This window comes from Pogona vitticeps, chromosome 2 (genome assembly GCF_051106095.1).
Source record: "Pogona vitticeps strain Pit_001003342236 chromosome 2, PviZW2.1, whole genome shotgun sequence".
Lineage (NCBI taxonomy): Eukaryota > Metazoa > Chordata > Lepidosauria > Squamata > Agamidae > Pogona > Pogona vitticeps.
In genome coordinates this window covers 44,706,485-44,725,849 of record NC_135784.1, presented here as the reverse complement: position 1 = coordinate 44,725,849, position 19,365 = coordinate 44,706,485, and the positions used below count along the sequence as shown (strand labels likewise).

The following is a 19,365-nucleotide window of genomic DNA, read 5'->3' as shown; positions in this document are numbered from 1 at the left end:
CGTGGCAGTTATAGTGCCATTTTAATTATGTTATTATGAGAATGGAGTAGGTGGTGACTGTGGGATTTTGCTTATTGTACACCTCCCAGAGTAGTGCGAATTCACTAATTGGATGGTATATTACATACATACATACATACACACACACACACACGCACGCGCACACACACACACACACACACACACACACACCATCAGTTGTTGGACAAAGCAGACTTCAGTATGAATCCAATCTCATATGTCAGAGGATGTATCTTTGAGGGACATTTTTACAGAATCGATCTGCTAACTTATGAATCTCTCTATATAGGTACATGAAAGTGGTTGAAGCACTGCCTACTTATGGAGTCCATTATTATGGAGTAAAGGTGAGTGGAGAGAACTCAGCAATCTTGTTTATTATGTACAGTTGGGGTTTTGAAAGATCAATTCTTCTGGAACATCACAAGGAATGGAGGACTCTCATGAGATGACAGTAAGAGGATTTGAGAAGATGGGGCAGCAGTATTTTATCAGCACTGAGAATACCCTGCTAGATATATGTGCTTGGTGCCTAAAAACGTACGGCTAGTCTAAGCGTCTTAGGGTGTGTTCACATAGGGAAATTGATCGCATTTTGGATTGCTTGTGGAGCAGTCTGGTGTGATCTATTTCTGGGCAACCACATTATATTTGATGGAGAATTGTGCTCCAGCCTGACCCTGATCCGCACTCAAGCTGGACTTTTTTGGTCCAGGTACTATTTTTTGAGGATAGATGGAAGTCATTTCTATATGGATGGAAGGTTTGCTTTAAGGGAAATTGATCCCTACAAAGTGACCATGTACCATTTCAAGTGCAAGCAAGGTGCTTGCCTTTCCAGCTATCTGATTGCACCCTAAAGCAGAATTTGGAAAAGTTACTTTTTTTACCATACCTCTCATAATCCTCAGGCTGGTGAAGCTGGTGGCTATGCCAGTTGGGAGTTTATGGGAGTTGTAGTCCAAAGCAATACACTTTTCTACGCTCTACTTTTAGGTTTCTCACAGCATCTGTCTACTACATCGTGGATCGGTCATATCCAATATCAGATGGGAAAAGTGGGAGAATCCTGAGAGACAGGATTCTGAGGAAGCAGCAGCATGTGGTAGCTTTGATCACAATTAATTTTAATAATCAATTTATTTATTGATGTGTGATCAGTAAAGAAACTAATATTCTTTTCCCCCCATGAAAGTGGGAAAGAATAAAATAATTTACAGTTGCATAATTAAAATGCTAGTGAAAAATACACTTTTAAAACAAAACTACTTTCTAGGCTGAAGCTGAAAATCTAGTTTTATTTCCCCTTTTAAAATAATTGCACCAAAATGCCTGAGAGAATAAAAATATCTTAACCTGGTACCTAAAAGATGAGAATGTGGGAGTCAGGTGAATCTCCCTGAGGAGAAAATTCCATAACAGGGCTACCTCTGAAGGAAAAACTCATTTATATGGATGAAGAAAGGATGCCAGATTGGCAGGTAATAAGGCATTCTGGAAATAGCAGCCGTACAGGATTCTATTGTGCCATCTTTCCAGAAAAAGTTGGGAGAACCACTTATATTTAGTTTGCTGTTCAAACTCTCTCTATGTGTTCATGTGACCTGTTCTGAGGACAAAAATGAAAGAGCTCTAAGATTCCATAATGATGCCTTAGTGGAAGACAATTAAGTGCTTCAATTATAAATGCTGTTCATGAATTGTTGAGTACTGTACTTTCAAGTAGAAGACTCTGGACATAATGAGAGTTGTTAGTGTAAGTGCCTACAGGTAGTCGGCCATACCAGGTTGGAAAGAGTAGAGTAGACAGAATCACTTACATATGTACAATATGTATGTATGTGTAGGAGATCTGAAATACGTTTGTTCAGAAGCAGACACAGAAAGACATTGCTGTAAGACTGATGTGTCTTCTGCCTTCATTATTAATACAGTGTTGTTACTAACAGCAAAATGTGAAATGTTTAACAAAATCATAGAATCCTAGAATAACTGACTTGGAAGGCTACCAGCTTCAACCCTTTTCTCAATGCAGAAATCTAGTTTTCAGTAGTTTTGCTATGACTATACTATATTTACCTGTGGAATATAGTGGCTGTAACACTATATTCCACTTCTTTTGGGAATTATGTACATGCTTACATCTAGGCTTCCTTTTGAGTAAACATTTAATATGTAGGATTGTACACATGTCAGTATAAATATTGTAGGGTCCCAATGTTGCTAGATTAATTGACTGAAAGGCTTACATGCGTCTACCTAAAAGGTATTACTAAAAATGCCTGGCAGCAGTTTTAAAAATTTGTAAATATAAAACATTAATAAATATTCATAAGTTGAATATTTATTAGAATATTTATTAGAGAGTGCTTGTAGTGCTATGGGGCAGTATATAAGTCCAATAAATAAATAAATAAATAAATAAATAAATAAATAAATAAATAAATAAATGTTTAGTGCAAGTATTAGTGACAAATACAGATACTGTAGTTAAATTGCTAGTTGTGCTTCCAGTATCTATGGTCTTCAGTCACACATTTGACAGAGGGTGCTTCACATATAGGGACAAAGTGTAGATATCAAAGAAGAGCCAGCAAGCTAAGTTATATCTCCCCAAATAAACCAAACTTTTAGAGAGAATGACTAAATGGGTATTTTATTTTCCTGAAATGTGTGTAACTGTGTGTATTCTGATAGTGATCTGTTGCTTAAAGAATACAGCGTTGTTCAGTAATTCTTTACCATACACATATTTCATACACATTTTATGGTCTTGAACATTATTGGTAAAACTACAGAAGCTTCTAGCTGTCATTTCCTGTAGGCTCTGCAGATACGTTAGCAATGGTGGCAAACATACTAGGATAAGTATTTTTATTTTCCATGTTGATTTTTGGAGATGTTAGCATTTGATAGAGGTGCTCCACTGCTGACCTCCAGAGAAGAAGCATTCAACTACAATGTAGAAGAAGAAGAAGAAGAAGAAGAAGAAGAAATAATAATAATAATAATAATAATAATAATAATAATAATAATAATAATAATAATAATAATAATAATAATAATAATAATAATAATAATAATAATAATAATAATAATAATAATAATAATAATAATAATAATAATAATAATAATAATGCAAATAGAAAGCTACTGCTGATTGTTCTCCAGCTAGTGGCAGAGATCAGGAGACCCAAAATGACTTATTATGGAGGTGGGCCAGAGATGCCTCTGTCTCCATTTACCTGTGCCAGCATAGCACTGACTTGCAAAGTGAAAATTAAAAAAAACCAACTCCTCTCCACTTGGGGAAGAGGAGAATGCACACACACATACACCAGAAAGAATTGTTTGGTTGTTGGTAGCTTTAGGCTTCCATTTGCAGCACAGAGAGAATATGGTTTACATCACAGGGTCAATGCAAAGATGACTGAAGTATTTGTTGCAGAGAACTACAGTGCACATTTTATTTTCTTAGATAAGAGCTCCATGGAACTGAAGGCTTGTATACTTTCGTCTAACAAGATATTAACACAATAAAAAGCTATACTTATTTCATTCATATTTTTCACATATGTATATAAAATAGTATATGGAAGGTAGGCTTTAATATATCAGGATATACTTCTGAGTAAACAAGCTGCCTGTGTATATGTATTTCCCACTGTTTTCTTTCAGCTGTGGCCCAATGCAGTTATGCTTTGGTCATGTCCCTCAACAAATCTCTCTTATTGATGTTTTACTGCCCCCATATTTTCCTATACTGGTGCCCTGCCTGTAGCCTCTGTTTCAAAGAATGCAGTTTATCCTCCCTACTGCTTTCTGCCTGTTTGCACAGTATCTTCCAGCTGGGAAAGGAATGGCAGAGCACTTTAAATAATAATCCTTGCTTGCTGGGTTGCAGGTGTGCTAACAAAGAGCTGCCTTCACTCCCCCTAAACTGCAGATACTTGTAGTTGAAAGAAGTAGTTAAGAGTTATATCAGCTCTGTGGTTCTTGTCTCTTACTTAGGCATCATTGCTTGTATTCATCTGTTCTCCAGGATAAACAAGGAATTCCCTGGTGGCTTGGGATCAGTTATAAAGGAATTGGCCAGTACGATTTACAAGACAAAGTCAAGCCCAGAAAAGTAAGTTTTGCGTTTTTGTGTGTTTGTAATGCATGGATATGGAGGCAACCTAATAAAAGTTGATATTTTGCTATTGTTCCTTCACCACTTGAAATAAATGGATTCAGGGAAATTGATTTGACATAAATGAAATATGTCTCTTAGACAAGGAATGTTCCTTGCTGTTCAGCTGACTTACTATTCTAACAGATAACAAACATATGCTGGTATTTCTGCTCAGATGTGGAAGTTCCATTTTGAAAAAGCAAAAGGGTTACATGCAGGGTGCATCTTCTGTACAGTAAAATGAGAGACATAGAACAGGAACAATTCAGCTTGTGGGGCACGTTGTGGATTGTTTCATGCAAAACAGTCGGATTTTTATTATTCTTCCTCGATTATCTTTGGGCAGTTTAGTGGGCACTTTGTTTTCTGCTGGGTGTGTTTGCTGTGGTTTCCTCCATATATATAACTGAAACAGCACTTCACTTGAGAAAGGAAGCAGCAATAAATTTTCTTCAAGTTTCCTAGGATTACTTGCAGATTTCTTGGTGCTTATATTACGTTGTGAGGGGAGAACAGTTTGACAGCTATCCTGAAGTGTCTTCAGGGGGTTAAGGGTGATCAATTTCACAGTCAAGTGGGGGAGGTAGCCACCAAGGAGAATGCCATTTTGCACCCCAATTATGAGGCCACTTTCTTTTGTCTGTTCTTACTCTCTAAACACTCAATTTGAGTGGATGTCCCCTGGTTCTAGTATTGCATGAGGAGGGAAAGAGTTTCCCTCTATCCACTTTATCCATTCCCTGCATAATTTTATATGTCTCTATCATGTCCCCCCAGACACATTTCCTCTAGACTAAAGACCCCCAAACACTGTAGCCTTTCCTCATAAGGGAGGTGCCCCAGCCCAGTCATCATTCCAGTTGCTCTCTTCTGCACGTTTTCCAATTCCACTATGTCTTTTTTGAGGTGCGGCAACCAGAACTCTACACAATGCTCTAGGTGTGGCCTTACCAGCGTTTTGTACAATGGTATTATAATGCAATGGCAGAAAGTGAGCCTGTTAATATCATTATTACTTAGTGAATTTACATGTATAACTGTTCCATAACACAGATAGCCCTGGGTTCAAATATTATAAAACAAAGAGCAAAATGCTTATCCCATTGGCCTAAATCCCGCAGTTCCCAATATGTTTCAACTCATGACTCCCTTCAGCAGCAGAAGCGGTGGAGGAGCGCTGAGGGGTGTGGGGTGAACATGGAGGTGATGAAGTGGTCAGAGCAGCAACAGCAGCCGCACTGCCTTGGCGAAGAAACAGAGAGAAAATTCCGTGGTGCCCCTGTATGGGTTTGGCAGTGCCATGGGGCATCATGGGGCCTGCAGGGTGTCATGGCGCATACTTTGAGAACCCCTGGCCTAAATCCTATGCTGTACTAAGTCCCCTGCCACTAGAAACCCATTCCTCTCCCTTCCTGAACCCCTCTCTGCCACTAAAAAACTAGCTCTGGTGAGTTTTCCTTCCTTCTAAGGGATGTTTTCTGGGAGTGAGCCTCGTGGCACAGTGGCTAAACCACTGTACTGCAGCCAAAACTGTGCTCATGACCTGGGGTTCAATCCCAGGTAGCCGGCTCAAGGTTGACTCAGCCTTCTATCCTCCCAAGGTCGGTAAAATGAGTACCCAGCTTGCTGGGGGGGGGGGGGAATGTGTAGCCTCCATAATTAACTTGTAAACCGCCCAGAGAGTGCTTGAAGCACTATGGGGCAGTATATAAGCAGCACACTTTGCTTTTGCTTTTGAGTTTGCATGAGATGGTTTCAGGCAAGAAGAGGAATTTCTCCCTGGCTGGTTCTACACCAGCGTATTGGATTTTTCTGTACCGTGCACAGTTTTATAAACCTTCATGTCTCCCCTTTGTTGTTGTTGTTGGTTTTTCATAGTTAAAACATTCCATCAGCTTTTTAAAACTTTTTTGTGATTAAAGAAGGCTAGGTTGTAACCTTATTGAGAGCATGTCCAGACAGGGGAAGTTGGACTGGTCTGGTTCATACTCAAAACGTTCTTATCTTTAGTGTTTTATCTCAAACGTGTGCGATCCTTCCATTCACACAGGAGACATTTCTTCTCCCATAGGAGGGTTCCAGACAGGTCTTTGGATTGCTCCAATTTCCCCCCCCCCCTTTTTTTTTTTTTTTTTTTTTTTTTTTGATTACTGAAAGACACCCCTTCCTGCCTCTGTCCCTTTTGTCACCTGTTGGCTGTGGTGATTCCCCCCTCCCATGCACACTTTTTAAATTTTCCTCACAACAAGTGAGCACTGCATCAGTTATAACACAAGTACCGAAAGGATTGCTGCCTTGGATTGCTGCCTTGTCGTGGCGAAGGGGCTTGAGTAACTCAGAAAAGCTATGGGCTATGCCGTGCAGGGACACCCAAGACGGACAGGACATAGTGGAGAGTTCCGACTAAACACAATCCACCTGGAGTAGGGACTGGCAATTCCACTCCAGTATCTTTGCCAAGAATGCCCCATGATCAGAAACAAAAGGCTAAAAGATATGACGCTGGAAGATGGGACCCTCAGGTCGGAAGGCGTCCAACATGCTACTGAGGAAGAGCGGAGGACAAGTACAAGTAGCTCCAGAGCTAATGAAGTGGTTGGGCCAAAGCCGAAAGGACGCTCAGTTGTGGACATGTCTGGAAGTGAAAGGAAAATCCAATGCTGCAAAGAAAAATACTGCATAGGAACCTGGAATGTAAGATCTATGAACGTTGGGAAGCTGGAGGTGGTCAAACAGGAGATGGCAAGAATAAACATCGACATCCTGGGCATCAGTGAACTAAAATGGACAGGAATGGGCGAATTCAGCTCAGATGATTATCATATCTACTATTGTGGACAAGAATCCCGTAGAAGGAATGGAGTAGCCTTCATAGTCAACAAAAGAGCGGGAAAAGCTGTAATGGGATACAATCTCAAAAATGATAGAATGATGTCAATACGAATCCAAGGCAGACCTTTCAACATCACAATCATCCAAGTTTATGCACCAACCACCACTGCTGAGGAGACTGACATTGAACAGTTTTATGAAGATTTACAACACCTTCTAGAACTGACACCAAAGAAAGATGTTCTTCTCATTCTAGGGGACTGGAATGCTAAAGTAGGGAGCCAAGAGATAAAAGGAACAACAGGGAAGTTTGGCCTTGGAGTTCAGAACGAAGCAGGACAAAGGCTAATAGAGTTTTGTCAAGAGAATAAGCTGGTCATCACAAACACTCTTTTCCAACAACACAAGAGGCGACTCTATACATGGAAATCACCAGATGGGCAATATCGAAATCAGATTGATTATATTCTCTGCAGCCAAAGATGGAGAAGCTCTATACAGTCAGCAAAAACAAGACCTGGAGCTGACTGCGGCTCTGATCATCAGCTTCTCATAGCAAAATTCAAGCTTAGACTGAAGAGAGTAGGAAAAACCACTGGGCCACTCAGGTATAATCTAAACCAAATCCCCTATGAGTACACAGTGGAAGTAAAGAACAGATTTAAGGAACTAGATTTGGTGGACAGAGTGCCTGAAGAACTTTGGATAGAGGCTCGTAACACTGTCCAGGAGGCAGCAATAAAAACCATCCCAAAGAAAAGGAAATGCAAGAAAGCAAAATGGCTGTCCAACGAGGCCTTAGAAATAGCAGAGAGGAGAAGGGAAGCAAAATGCAAGGGAGATAGGGAAAGTTACAGAAAATTGAATGCAGACTTCCAAAGAATAGCAAGGAGAGACAAGAGGGCCTTCTTAAATGAACAATGCAAAGAAATAGAGGAAGATAACAGAAAAGGAAAAACCAGAGATCTGTTCAGGAAAATTGGAGATATTAGAGGAACATTTCGCGCAAAGATGGACATGATAAAGGACAAAAATGGGAGGGACCTAACAGAAGCAGAAGACATCAAGAAGAGGTGGCAAGAATACACAGAGGAATTATATCAGAAAGATGTGGATATCCCGGACAACCCAGACAATGTAGTTGCTGACCTTGAGCCAGACATCCTGGAGAGTGAAGTCAAGTGGGCCTTAGAAAGCCTGGCTAACAACAAGGCCAGTGGAGGTGATGGCATTCCAGTTGAACTATTTAAAATCTTATTATTATTATTATTATTATTATTTATTTAATTTATATCCCGCCTATCTAGTCGTGGTGGACTACTCTAGGCGGCCAACAACAGAGATAAAATACAATAACATAAAACAGCCTAATTACAACAACAATTAAAAATAAAGGAGAGAAGAAAATCAAAAGTAATCTGGAGAGAAGGCCTGCCGAAACATCCAAGTCTTTAATAGGTTCTTAAAGCGAGGGAGCTCCGCGAATGCCAGGAGGTAAGTTATTCCAAAGGCGAGGAGCCACCGCCGAGAAGGCCCTATTTCTTGTTTTCTCTTTTCGGGCCTCCCTCGGCGTTAAGCTCCTCAGCCTCACCTCCTGGCTCGCCCGTGTGACCCGGATAGAACTTGGTGGGAGTAGGCGTTCCGCCAGGTATCGAGGCCCTAAACTGTTTAGGGCTTTATACGTAAGCGTTAACACTTTGAAGTCGATGCGGAACCTGATGGGCAGCCAATGCAATGCGGCCAGAGTGGGCGAAATATGTTGGGATTTTTTCACTCCACTGAGTAATCTGGCCGCCGCATTCTTCACCACCTGTAATTTCCGCAGAAACCTCAAAGGAAGCCCCACGTAGAGCGCATTACAGTGGTCTAATCTTGAGATTACGAGCGCGTGTACTAAGATGGTGAGCGCCCCCACATCCAGGTAGGGCCGCAGCTGGGCTATCCGCCTGAGGTGAAAAAAGGCGGTGCGGACCACCGACGCCACCTGTGACTCCATGGAGAGCACCGGGTCCAGATGGATCCCCAAGCTGCGTACACCATCCTTTGCAGGGAGAGTCACCCCCCAAAAGAGAGGGAGTTTCCCAAATCCCCAACTGTGGGAGGGCCCACCCTCAGTACTTCCGTCTTGTCCGGGTTCAGCCTAAGCCCGTTCTCCTGCATCCATTCCAGTATAGTCCCCAGGCAGCGCTGGAGGCACAGGACGGCTTCTCCTGCGGCCTCCAGCCTCTCGACTACCTTGCTAAGGAAAGAAACATTGGCGACGGGCCTGTAGTTGCCAATTTCATCCGCCGCCAAACTAGGTTTCTTCCTGATGGGCCTAATGAGTGTGTCCTCAAGGAGATACCCATTTATTATAGCCGTGGCCCACTCCATCTTGAAAGATGATGCTGTTAAGGTGCTACATTCAATATGCCAGCAAGTTTGGAAAACCCAACAGTGGCCAGAGGATTGGAAAAGATCAGTCTACATCCCAATCCCAAAGAAAGGCAGTGCCTAAGAATGCTCCAACTACCGCACAATTGCACTCATTTCACACGCTAGCAAGGTTATGCTCAAAATCCTCCAAGGTAGGCTTCAGCAGTATGTGGACCGAGAACTCCCAGAAGTACAAGCTGGATTCCGAAGAGGCAGAGGCACTCGAGACCAAATTGCTAACTTGCGCTGGATTATGGTGAAAGCCAGAGAGTTCCAGAAAAACATCTACTTCTGCTTCATTGACTAAGCAAAAACCTTTGACTGTGTGGACCACAACAAACTATGGCAAGTTCTTAAAGAAATGGGAGTGCCTGACCACCTTATCTATCTACTGAGAAACCTACCATATTTTTTGCTCCATAAGACGCACTTTTTCCCTCCCAAAATGTGGGGCAGGAAGTCCGTGCGTCTAATGGAACAAAGGCACAATTTCGTCGCTGGTTGCCCCGTGGGGCGGAGCATCGCAAGGGTCCGGGTGAGCCTTCCAGGACCCTTGCAAGGCTCCCCCACCCCCCACAGGACCAGCGCCGGCGAAATCGCCAGCTTCCAGGTGAGGGGAGCGTCGCAAGGGTCCTTGAAAGCTCACTCAGACCCTTGCAACGCTCCCCCACCCCCCCCACGGGGCCAGCGCTGGCGAAATCGCCAGGTTCTGGGAGTGTTTGGAAGCTTGATAAGCCTCCAAACACTCTCAGAACCTGGCGATTTTACCCCCCCTGGCCCTGTGGGGGGGTGGGAGGGAGCGTGGCAAGGGTCCAAGGGAGCCTCCCAGGACCCTTGCCAGGCTCCCCCCACACACCCCCACCCCGGGGCCAGCCCTGGCGAAATCGCCAGGTTCTGGGAGTGTTTGGAAGCTTGGGGAGCCTCCAAACACTCCCAGAAGCTGGCGATTTTACCCCCCCTGGCCCTGTGGGGGGGGTGGGAGGGAGCGTGGCAAGGGTCCAAGGGAGCCTCCCAGGACCCTTGCCAGGCTCCCCCCACCCCCCCACGGGGCCAGCCCTGGCGAAATCGCCAGGTTCTGGGAGTGTTTGGAAGCTTGGGGAGCCTCCAAACACTACCAGAACCTGGCGATTTCAACCCCCCCCCCGGCCCCATGGGGGGTGGGAGGGAGCGTGGCAAGGGTCCGAGGGAGCCTCCCAGGATCCTTGGCACGCTCCTCCCACCCCTGCATGGGGCCAGCACTGGCAAAATCGCCAGTTTTTGGGAGTCTTGAGGCTTGGGAAGCCTCTGAAGAGTCCCAGAAGGTGGTGATTTTGCCCCCTCTGACCCCTGAGGGGGGCAGGGTGAGTCTCTAAAGGGTCCTGGAACACACCCTAGGACCCTTTAGAGACTCACCCTGCCCCCCCCGCTGGGCCAGAGGGGGAGGTATCACCAGCTTCTCAGACTCTTTTGAGGCTTGGGAAGCTTCAGCAGAGTCCCAGAAACTGGCGATGTCGCCCCCTCTGACCCCCGGGGGGCAGGGTGAGCCTCCAAAGGGTCCTAGAGTGTGTTACATAAGATGGACCTCTTAAACATACTCCATGATCACTGCAGATGGAGACAGCAGCCCCGAAATTAAAAGACGCCTGCTTCTTGGGAGGAAAGCGATGACAAATCTGGACAGCATCTTGAAAAGCAGAGACATCACCTTGCCAACAAAAGTCCGAATAGTCAAAGCTATGGTTTTTCCTGTCGTGATGTATGGAAGTGAGAGCTGGACCATAAAGAAAGCAGACCGCCGAAGAACTGATGCCTTTGAATTGTGGTGCTGGAGGAGGCTCTTGAGAATCCCCTGGACTGCAAGGAGAACAAACCTATCAATTCTAAAGGAAATCAACCCTGAGTGCTCACTGGAAGGACAGATCCTGAAGCTGAGGCTCCAATACTTTGGCCATCTCATGAGAAGAGAGGACTCCCTGGAAAAGACCTTAATGTTGGGAAAGTGTGATGTCAAGAGGAGAAGGGGACGACCAAGGATGAGATGGCTGGACAGTGTCATCGAAGCAACCAACATGAATTTGACACAACTCCGGGAGGCAGTAGAAGATAGGAGGGCCTGGCGTGCTCTGGTCCACGGGGTCACGAAGAGTCGGACACGACTAAACGACTAAACGAAACGAAACAAAAGGCACCTCCAGTGTGTCTAGAATTGTGCTGCATCATAAGTTAGAGAAGACAAAAATAGAGGAAGGACTTATCCTGCCATCCCTTTTAATGTCACAGCCCATCGTGTTTGTCAGAGGGTTATCGCCACAGAGAGCAGTACCCACAACTCTCTTCGGGAGCAGATTAACTAACCACACAGGCTACAGAACAGGATAATCAGGAATGCTCTGAATCATGCCAAATAAACTTGCAAATCTAGCCCTGTGCCTGAAAGGAGCTGGGCAGCTTTTAAAAGAGGCAGAATAGATCACTCTCATTCAAAGGTGTGTGGTCACCATAATTAGATTCGAATCAAACTTCACCAAAAGCAACCACCTGGTGAGCTATAGACCCCATCTGAATACCCCCCTGAAACTATGAAATTGGTGCAGTTCAGTCTGGCAGAACAGAAGACTAATGTCTGCCATTTACCTCAGGAGATGGTAAGCGCTCCAGTGATGGAGATATTCAAGTGAAAGGTAGACAGCTATCTCTCTAATATACTGTAACCTGAATTCCTGCATTGAGCAGGAGGTTAGGCTCAATGGCCTTATAGGTGTCTTCCAACTTCAAAATTCTATTATTTTGTATTTGTTAGTTTTTCAGTCTGTTCTGTTAGGATTCTGTAATGCTTTTTTTTCTAAAACAAGAAAAAAAAACTTGCAGGCCATGATGCACTGTTCATCATGGCCTGCAAGCATATCCCTACAATTAGGCAAAGTACGCAGCTATCTTACATACCTGATTTGGGGTATCATAAAGGGGTAGGAAATGGTGACCCATTTAATTTGCTGTTGCATTTCTCCTGCCAGGTGAGGGGAAAGGTGCTTGTCAAAATTGCATCATTATGTGCCAGAATAATTTGACAGGTTTTGTGTACTGTGCACCTTGATGTAGGGACAAGATATGTGTGTATATTTTAATTTAATTTAATTTTACTTTATTTTATTTTTGGCTTAGGCTGAAAAGTGTCTTTTTCTATCCTAGGTAGTCTTACAAGCAGTGAGGTAGCAGATAAAAAATTTTCCACTAGCATGGAAAGAAATAGTTAGGGGAAACTTTGCCCATTACTTTTCAATGCTACACTGCTGTGAAAAGTGCAGGTGCGCAGCCTCTAGCAAGGAAGAAACCCCTAAATGCATTGTTCTTAGGCCTGCATTGAAATGCGCATTCAAATTATGAAATAGTCTAATTCTGGTGAGCAGTCAGTTCACAGTAACACGTGAAACAATTACTTTTGAGGGGCTTTACTTCCCAAATCCCATAGCCAGCATGATTTAGAGTGGGGTGGAATAATAAGTAAGCTGAAAGGCATTTTTGCCATGTAAATTGTTTATCAGAGGAAATTGGGCCCTCTGGGTTCTCTCTCTCCTTCCCCAGCCATCCTGGCCAGGCTCCCATCCTTCTTCCTGGGTGATTGATGGTCTTCATAGGAAATGTAAATTTCTGTAGTAAACCCTGAAGTCCTGCGAAAGAGTTCATTTTTTTCCTGCTAGGGTGTAGCAAGATGATTTATGCCTGTGAAGAGACTAGACCACAGGGGTAAAGTGCCTTGTTTTTTTCCCCAGCCACACCTCTGTGCTTTACAGGTGTATCTAAGCTGGGAGCTGCTTATTTTGCAGTTCTTCCTACCCCCAGAGCATTCACAGGTCAGCAGGTGGTATGCATATTTCTGCCAGCTGCACAGTTTGCAGGTAGGCATTAAATATCTCTGCATCCTCTGAGTACATCCCAAGTATGTGTAGGAAAGTCAGGACGTCTGGCCAACTTTCCAGAAAATGTCTGTATCTTCAAGTACCCCGTTGTGAGGTTCATTTAGCACCTTTAAAGAAGAGAGGTGAGCAGATTTCTAGGTCAGGGAATTTCATGGCTGGAAAGTTGACTCGTTCCTCTTGATTTCTGGAGGAAGACGTGGAGGAGGAAAGGTCAGCTTCTCCCCCACAACCGTGTTTCACGGTCTTGCTGGGATGTTGGCAAGTCCTCAGACCCAAGTCCCCCCAGATGATAAGCTGGCACATGCACAGAGACAGCAAGCCTCTCTGCCTGCCGCCACTGCCGCCATCTCCAGGAGCCAGCTGCTGCCTCAGCCTTCACATGTGCTGCCCAGCTGACAAGCTGGCACATGCAGGGAAGCAGGGGCTGGTTCCAAGAAGGATATCCAGGCCTGTTGCTTTTGAAGGTGGTGGTGACAGTGGGAGCAGCAGGTAGGGAGGCCTTTAGGGACTCAACAGCACAGCTCAGAAAAATGGATCCGAGTGACAAGTCAGGTCACAAGCCCCTCCCTGAAACCCCCCCGAGTCAAATCTGAGTCAACTCACTGATGTAATTTATGTTGGACTCCACAGCGAGTGGCAACTCATGAGTTCCAATCCCTGCTTTCTTGGCGGGATTTAGGCTTTGTCAAGAGAACTAAGATTACAGTATTACAGCGTTAGCACAGCTTGGAAAAGTTACTCTCTTTTTCTAGATCATAGCTCTCAGAATCCACTAGCCAGCGTGGTTTCTAGGGTTCTAGGTGTTGTGGTCCAAAAAAATAAATAATTTATCATAGTTCTATGTATCATAAGGTGGCTGGCTATGCATCTCACTGCTTGATAGCATTAACTTTATTTATATACTGTACTGCCTTTTCCTTTTCTGGTGTTTTACATCACAATGGCAAACCATGCAGTAAACAAGAATTGTACCACGACATCTCACTCTTTTTTGTGTTTGTTTATACAGTCATGTAGTGCAAATGAGGAGTCATTTTTCACAATGAAGCAATCACATAACTTATCTGGGTTTATTTTTTTAAAAAAAATTAATATGAACTTGCCTGGCTTTATGGCAAAAGGATTTTGATTTTGTTTTTATTTAAAACAGTTGCGACAAAACAGTGCATTGGAAAAGGCTTAGGTTGTATTGAACGGTGGGATTTAAATCTTGTTTCCAGAATGAAAGTGATGTGGAAAATTTTAATGAAGTGTTATTTGGTTTCAAGCAGGGCATCATGATACATGATTAGACAGACAGATGGGTCACTATTTATAACGGGATAAAGTACATTGTGTGTTATCCCCAGTATTAGAGTCAGTATAAGAACTTAGAGAGTTGCCTTATGATTACACCATTGGTTCCATCTGGCCCATTATTATCAACATTGTGTGTGTTCAGTCGTTTAGTCGTGTCCGACTCTTCGTGACCCCATGGACCAGAGCACGCCAGGCCCTCCTATCTTCCACCGCCTCCCGGAGTTGTGTCAAATTCATGTTGGTTGCTTCGATGACACTGTCCAACCATCTCATCCTCGGTCATCCCCTTCTCCTCTTGCCTTCACACTTTCCCAACATCAAAGTCTTTTCCAAGGAGTCTTCTCTTCTCATGAGATGGCCAAAGTACTGGAGCCTCAGCTTCAGGATCTGTCCTTCCAATGAGCACTCGGGGTTGATTTCCTTTAGAATTGATAGGTTTGTTCTCTTTGCAGTCCAGGGAACTCTCAAGAGTCTCCTCCAGCACCACAATTCAAAGGCATCAATTCTTCGGCGGTCAGCTTTCTTTATGGTCCAGCTCTCACTTCCATACAACACTACAGGAAAAACCATAGCTTTGACTATTCGGACTTTTGTTGGCAAGGTGATGTCTCTGCTTTTTAAGATGCTGTCAAGGTTTGTCATTGCTTTCCTCCCAAGAAGCAGGCGTCTTTTAATTTCGGGGCTGCTGTCTCCATCTGCAGTGATCATGGAGCGCAGCATCTTCCCAGATTTCAGGCAGGAATCTTTCATGTTCCTATCTTGTGAATCGGGACGTCAACATGGTATCTTCTCTGCAGTACAGTGGACCCTTGACTTACAGACGGCTTGACTTACAGACTTTTTGAGTTACAGACTTCTCTGGCCGCAAAATTTAGGTTTGACTTGCAGAATGAGATTTGACTTACAGACCAGAAAAAAACCAAAATGGAACAAAAACGGCCTGTTACAGGATTAATCGGTTTTCAATGCACTGTAGGTCAATGGAGACTTGACTTACAGACTTTTTGACTTGAGAACCGCCTTCCAATATGGATTAAGTTCTCAAGTCAAGACCCCACTGTAGGTTGCTGGGTAACACTTTGGGAGAATGTTACTGGGCTCATGTCCTGCAGATGGGCTTTCCATATCTGGCTGGCCGCCAAGGAAACAGAAAACTGAGCTAGGGATAGATACCTTTGGTGTGCAGGGGTCCTCCTATATTCTCATTGGCAATTTATGACACAATGAATATGTATGGATTCTCCTGCCCTAGAAGAAGCATTTTACAGTTCATTTGCCTGAGCAGCACATATTTGGACACCTCTTGAGAGAACTCCATGACACAGAACTCAGAAGGAAGCAAGAGAAGCCAGAATCTAAAGGAGGGAGGAGGATTGGCTAGTTTTGGTGCCAGCCAGCCAGCTTCTGGAAACTGTGACTCTTCTAAAGGAAGAAGTCATAGAAGAGATGAGAGGGCAAACAGTTTCTTCTTTGCACAGTGGGTGGTTCTGTGTTTATCATAAGGAACAAACTGTAAAACCAAGCAAAATCAATTGAGATAAGTGTAGTTGCTTAGAGAAAGAAACAGACATGTTTAGTAAGGGTGTGAGCTAGAGATATACAGAGGTGAGATTTGCGTAATCAGTGTTGTGGGACAGCTTATTTAGCACACACAGTAAAAGCACTGTCCATGACTTCTGTTCAGGGAGGAAGAAGACTGTCAAGTGCAGGAGACAAGAATTTGGAGGAATCTAACACAGAGAAGCAGCAGGATCAGGAAGCCTGTTGGCAGTCAGTAACAATAGTTGTTGTTGGAGTCTTTGCAACCTCACATGCTGTTTTAAGTATGTTTGTCTGGGTGGGATTTTTCTGGGCTCAGGTGACTGTCAATCTGTCCAGGACTAACCAATCATTCCTTTCCTGTCTCTGATTTTCAAAGAAAGTCCCACCTCTCTGTTGAGAGCTTTGTCCTCTTTAGAATCTGTTGATGAAAGGGGTGGTTTTAAATGAAGCTGCTCTGCTCTCTGAATCCCTGTCTTCTACTGTACAGCTAGAGGAAAACCAAAAATTCAGAGCTCTTCAACTGCTATTTCCTAAATATGGGAGAAACCTCTTCAAACATGAATGCAGTGAATCACTGGATAGATTTATATAATTTTAAAAGGCATGTATTTGCTTGTATCATAGCTATAGATTCATATTGAATCTTACAGTTAGGATCACCTTTTATATGTATTGACAGAAAGACACGAAGACATGATTTAACCAAGTATAGGGTATGGCATTAGTGGAACAGAATCAAATCACAAAATGGAATAGAAAAAAAATTATACAAATTAATAGAAAAGTTCTGTCCCTTTATTATATATTTTTGCAACAGGACTTCCACTGACAGTCCTCTGCAAATACAACTGAAATTTCCAAGGCATTTGTTATGAAAATTAATTTACCATACAAGGAAGCATAGGTAATTATTTCTGTATTTGTACCAGGCCAGTAAATGATGTCATACTTATGCTCCCTCTACCTCTCATTCCATTGTCCATTTTCTTTCCCATGGCCCTCAACATTTAACCTAGCTATATAGTTTAAAAAAAAAAAAGCAAATTATGCATGTGTAGCCTGCATAATTAAATTGTAAGCCATCAGAGATTTAAAGCACTCTCGGGGCAGCTTACAAGTCAGTTTTGTGGGCTACACATTGCCCCCCAAGCTAACTGGGTACTCAGTTTACCAACTTCAGAAGAATGGAAGGCTGAGTGAACCTTGAGTTGGCTATCTGTGTCATGAGCAGAGTTTTGTAGGGTTTAAGCCAGGTTTCGTCATGTTTCAAATAGACCAGGGAGGGAATACTTCCACTCCCTGCATCCCCAAGAGCAGCATCAGCAGCAACAACAACAGTAAGTGGCCAAATACCAACTTCATCCTTTAGATTTTTAGGGTTTTCCCCAGCCGCCTTAGGTTGTTGGGGGGGGGGAAATCATGAGACACACACGTAAACATAAAACTGCTTCTGGATACCTCCAGAAGTGGGAAAATCAATTTTCTTCACCTTAAATTTTTATCCTGTTGTGGAAGCTGGGGGACATAAAAATGCCTCCTCAATGGGCCACACTTTGCTTTTCTCTACAATAGACCCATTGAGACCAATGCAAGTGTACTCAATATGTATTCTCTTTCTATGAGAGGGGAAGTTTCTGTATATTGAATTCTCCTGTATTGGGATATATATTTTTTTCTCCTGTGTGTGTCATCTGTTCCCTACAGAAACTTCATAATTTGCAGTATAGTTTACAGATTAACCAATTTTCAATATGTTGAAACACGTTCTCACTCTCCACACTTACAAGGAAATGCTGATTATATACAGTTTCCATTGGTGTGTATTCAAGGCTGGAAGGCTTCTGTGATTTTTTTTTTTTAAGATACACTACCTCTAGCAAGATGAAGGTGTGTTGACCTCTTTCTCTGGCAATGTTCCAGCTGAGTAACCAACCCCATTCTCTTTTTTCCTTGGCCTTCAGTCAGTTCTACATTCTTTGAAGCAACTGTCAGAGATGAAAACTGCAAGCATCATTTAAGTTTCAACATAAAACTTGAGACTAATCCTCTCAGGTGTGGGGAGGGAACAGGACACTAATTATCTTTAAAGACCAAAAAGTGGCAAATGATTAGGTAAATCATTATGTTACAATTGCAGAACTGGAAGAGAGCCAATGGATCATCCAGTCCAGTGGTTCTTAACCTTTGTTGCTCGGATGTTTTTGAACTGCAACTCCCAGAAACCCCAGTGAGGACAGCTGGTGGTGAAGGCTTCTGGGAGTTGCAGTCCAAAACCCCTGAGTAACCCAAGGTTAAGAACCAGTGATCCAGTCCATCCCCTATCAATGAGACACAGTGGGGGAATTGAAAGCTCATCCTCTAAACCAGTGGTTCTTAACCTTTGTTACTCGGATGCTTTTGAACTGCAACTCCCAGAAACCCCAGTCAGCACAGCTGGTGGTGAAGGCTTCTGGGAGTTGCAGTCCAAAACTCCTGAGTAACCCAAGGTTAAGAACCAGTGCTCTAAACCAGTGGTTTTTAACCTTGGTTTACTCAGGTGTTTTTGGACTGCAGCTCCCAGAAGCCTTCAGCACCAGCTGTGCTGGCTGGGGTTTCTGGGAGTTGCAGTTCAAAAACACCTGAGTAACCAAGGTTAAGAACCACTGCTCTAAACCACTGAGCTAATGAATTGCTGCACCACTTTTGCCTATGCTTCCTCCAAGGCATTGACCCATTTCCCTCTTCCATAATAATGGCCGGAGGGTGAAACTACAGTTTCCCGAGACTACCAGAATCTCCCAACCAATGACCATAACTTTTCTGGGCTCTGACAGTGGCCCATCACCAGCTGCTCTGTCTTCAGTTAGAAACACAAAAGAAGGAAGGATAAATGTGGCAGTCTGACAATGGTAAGAGAAGCAAACAATATTACTTCAGTTGTATTCTTTCTAGCCTATGGAAGCTAACCATATTACTTCAGTTGTGTTCTTTTTAGCCTATGGCTCTGTTGTGGTTGCATATGTTTCCTTTCTATTTTATTTATTTATTTATTTATTCTATTTATATCCCGCCTATCTGGTCAGTTATGACCACTCTAGGTGGCTTACAGCATAAAATACATGAATACATTTAAAAAGGATTATTATACAGTAGACACATTAGCAAGATGGAGAGCAAACAAAGTGAGTCACGGTAGAGAAGGACAAG

The 19,365-nt window shown here is 43.4% G+C and overlaps 1 protein-coding gene across 4 annotated transcripts in view; it reads left to right on the top strand.

The window, feature by feature from the left end:
• FRMD4B (FERM domain containing 4B) overlaps nt 1-19,365 on the top strand; it is a 268,223-nt gene that overhangs the window by 204,531 nt on the left and 44,327 nt on the right. For all 4 annotated transcript variants that reach the window (XM_072989416.2, XM_072989417.2, XM_072989415.2 and 1 more), the window contains 2 exons: nt 311-368; nt 4,064-4,150. In XM_072989416.2, coding sequence (XP_072845517.2) covers nt 311-368; nt 4,064-4,150 — 145 coding nt within the window. The remainder of the gene's footprint in view (nt 1-310; nt 369-4,063; nt 4,151-19,365) is intronic.